This window comes from Morone saxatilis, unplaced genomic scaffold (assembly GCF_004916995.1).
Source record: "Morone saxatilis isolate NCDOM2014 unplaced genomic scaffold, NCSU_SB_2.0 Contig23, whole genome shotgun sequence".
In the NCBI taxonomy this organism is placed as follows: Eukaryota; Metazoa; Chordata; class Actinopteri; family Moronidae; genus Morone; species Morone saxatilis.
In genome coordinates, this window is record NW_023339796.1 from 23,880,372 (window position 1) to 23,883,351 (window position 2,980).

Consider the following 2,980-nt stretch of genomic DNA (forward strand, 5'->3'; position numbering starts at 1 on the left):
TGCTCCTGATGCTGTGTCATCGGTGTGTGAATGTGCATGAATGAGTTAGTATCTGTTTGATGGGCTTTGCCATCACTGTGTGAATGTGTGTGAAAGGGCGTATGTGGCATGTAGTGTAAAAGCATTTTGAGTGGTCGGAAGACTAGGGAGACCCTAGGGATGAGCGAGTATACCATTGTCTGTATCTGATCAACCAACTAAATCATCAATAATCATATCTGTATTTGGAATGGGCGGGGGTCAGACAGATGTGGGTGATGCTCAAACAAAAAGTGGGTATGACTAACTGGAAGCTGTTAATCTAAACCTGAGATTGATATGGTTTGATCAGAAGTTGCTACACTTATTAGAAAACTTGAAACTAGTAGCATGTTTGATTGAGGTCACTGCTGCCAAAGGAGGTTCAGCCAGATATTATACAATGATTAATTTACTTTTTCCGATGATATAAATAATTGTTTCTGTTTTATCAACTGTTTATACCTATGAATCAGATCAGATAATGACCAAATAATCCAGAATTTCTAGCTGTTGTGAGTTAGAAGCAGGAAACTATTCACCGCAAACCACAAAACAAGCACAAATTCAGATTTTTAACTCATTGTAGATTAAACCATCATCATCATTTTCTGACAGAGTAAGTCATAAAACCGTCCTGTACATGATTGTACTTTGCCAGAATACAGTAATGTTGACTTTAATAAAAATCTTTTAAAGGTATACTTAACACCTCGATGAGCCAAATGTTTGAGTTAAAAGGTCTGTTTGGATTATGAGTCATTAATTATTAGTGCTGTTAGTTTTTTTTATTTTCTTTTTACCTTAGGTTCCCTCTCTCTGCTCTGGAGCTCAGAGTCTGAGAGTTTAACCACGCTTCCTAAATCCCTCATTGAGCATTTCTGAAACACCTGGGTGGGAAAGGGAGAGGGTCCATAGTTAGGGTAAAGATCCCAGAGACGAGTTGGGTCAGAGGCACAGGTATGCAATGAATACAGATCCTATAGACAGCTCAGTCCTGTCATATCTGGGTCTGGGTAGCTTTCTTGGTAGAGTATTTGATCTGCTTAAGTTTTAAGAAACAGCAAATTACTGAACATACCTGCAGCTCTTTCATGAATTTGCTGTCCTCCTCCTCTTCCTCCTCCTCGTCCCTGTGTGCTCTGTCTGTGGCAGGGGTTAGGCTGGAACTGGCCAGAAACATCTGGGGTTTGGGTTTGACCTCTGGTGGCTGTCTTGGGGGTTTGGGTTGAGGAACCACCACTTTCTCTTTCTCATCCTCATTCTTAAGTACAAACGGAGGAATGAAAAGCAGGAAATATGTATTTGAGCTACTTTGTTGTTTTTTTCTTTGTCATTTTTAAGAAGGGGCACAGCCTTTAGTTTCATAATTTTGTGAGGTCTATCTACAATAAGAAGAACTTTATCAATGTCTCTGGAGGCTTCAAAGTCACTTCAACTTATTTCAAGTCGACCAGACGAGTAATTTGGACAACTTTAAGGAGTCAATGTTAATTAGCCACACTGCAGAGGGGCACCAAATTATCGTTTACATTTTTTTTTTTAAAAACGTTTTATTTTTCAAAAATGGAAATATGAAAATGCTTATTAACATAAATTCAACAAATAATGAGCAAAGATGAATTCCACACGTTTAAAGTTAAAACATGAATAGACGAATCTGTCAATACTTAATTATTTTAATAGCTTATTATCGTATGCACGATAACAGGACATCACTGCTCTGTGCCTTTATCAGGTAACTTCGAAGACCCCTAATTTAGGAGGATCTATGGTCAGAAATTGAATATAATATTCATCGGTATGTTTTTATTAGTGTATAATCACCTGAAAGATAGGGCCTTTTGTGTTTTTCGTGAGTTTCACAGCCACCGTAGTTTCTCCTACATGCTTGGAAAGCTGAGCTGTATTCAAATTTTTGCAATTTGCAACTTCACCACTAGATGCAAAAGAGAAATTCTCTTCCATATATTATTATTTGTTGTATTAAAGCCTCTCTAACAATGAGCACCATGTTGAGGTATTATTTGAAAAAAGGTGTCTCAAAATTTGTGAAGAACAAATATTTATTAGTTTTAAGAATCAGTTTATTTCAGACAACTTGCAAATTAGGACTTGGGACACTGCTGGCTACCCCAGAAAAGTTGATGATATTACATACCTGGGCTCCAACCGGCTCTTTCCTGGAGGTCAAAATCACCTCTCCTGACCTTCCTGTAGTAAGACCTGAGCTGACAGCATGGAACCTGGGAAGAAAATATTTTAAAATAATGAAAATGCATTAGAGGTTTTAGCCGTTAGAAAGTCCAGCAGAAAGCCCGATCTGCAGGTGATGATTAACTGACCTGCGTGGAGGAGGAGGGGGAGGAGACTTGCCGGACCTATCTGGACTCTGCTTCATCTCCTTGTCCACACTGGAGCGACGGGGTTTCTCCACCTGTGGCCGGCTGCTGCGCTCCGTGCTTGGAGAAGCTGATGGAGAAGGTGAGGGAACAGCTGGTGGAGGAGGTAAGGGAGCAGCTGAAGGAGGAGGCTCCACTGTGGCTGCAGGAAGCTGTGAGGGTGCTGCTGGAGCTAAACATAATCAAACATCCTGTCATACTACTACTAACAGTAAGAAAACACAAATCAAGGTATCTGTTAAAAAGCCTGATCCATTTCACACATATTGTGGTCTTGGTGGATTTTTCTTTAACATATGGTTTTGTTCCCTGTCACACTGGTTCAAATCTGTTTCTGACATAGTGTTGGAAGTGAATGAACCACTGTAAACTAAAATAAACAGCAACCAACAACTAATGTGTCCACAATGTCAGTGTGTGTCAGAGAGCAGAGTCGCTTTGCTGTTTCTCAGCTGTATCATGCTCTAAAGTGCTACTGTTGGCTGAAAACTACATTTCAGATATTTGGTCATGTGAATATTTACACACCTCCTGGGGGTGACACTCAACAACAAACTGGA

At 39.9% G+C, this 2,980-nt stretch overlaps 1 protein-coding gene across 1 annotated transcript in view; it reads right to left on the bottom strand.

The window, feature by feature from the left end:
* The window catches only part of LOC118334854 (sickle tail protein homolog), a 55,018-nt gene that overhangs the window by 10,427 nt on the left and 41,611 nt on the right, over nucleotides 1–2,980 (bottom strand). The window contains exons 13-15 of the mRNA XM_035670926.1: nucleotides 2,364–2,592; nucleotides 2,180–2,264; nucleotides 1,100–1,282 (exon numbers count right to left, since the gene is read on the bottom strand). Coding sequence (XP_035526819.1) covers nucleotides 1,100–1,282; nucleotides 2,180–2,264; nucleotides 2,364–2,592 — 497 coding nt within the window. The remainder of the gene's footprint in view (nucleotides 1–1,099; nucleotides 1,283–2,179; nucleotides 2,265–2,363; nucleotides 2,593–2,980) is intronic.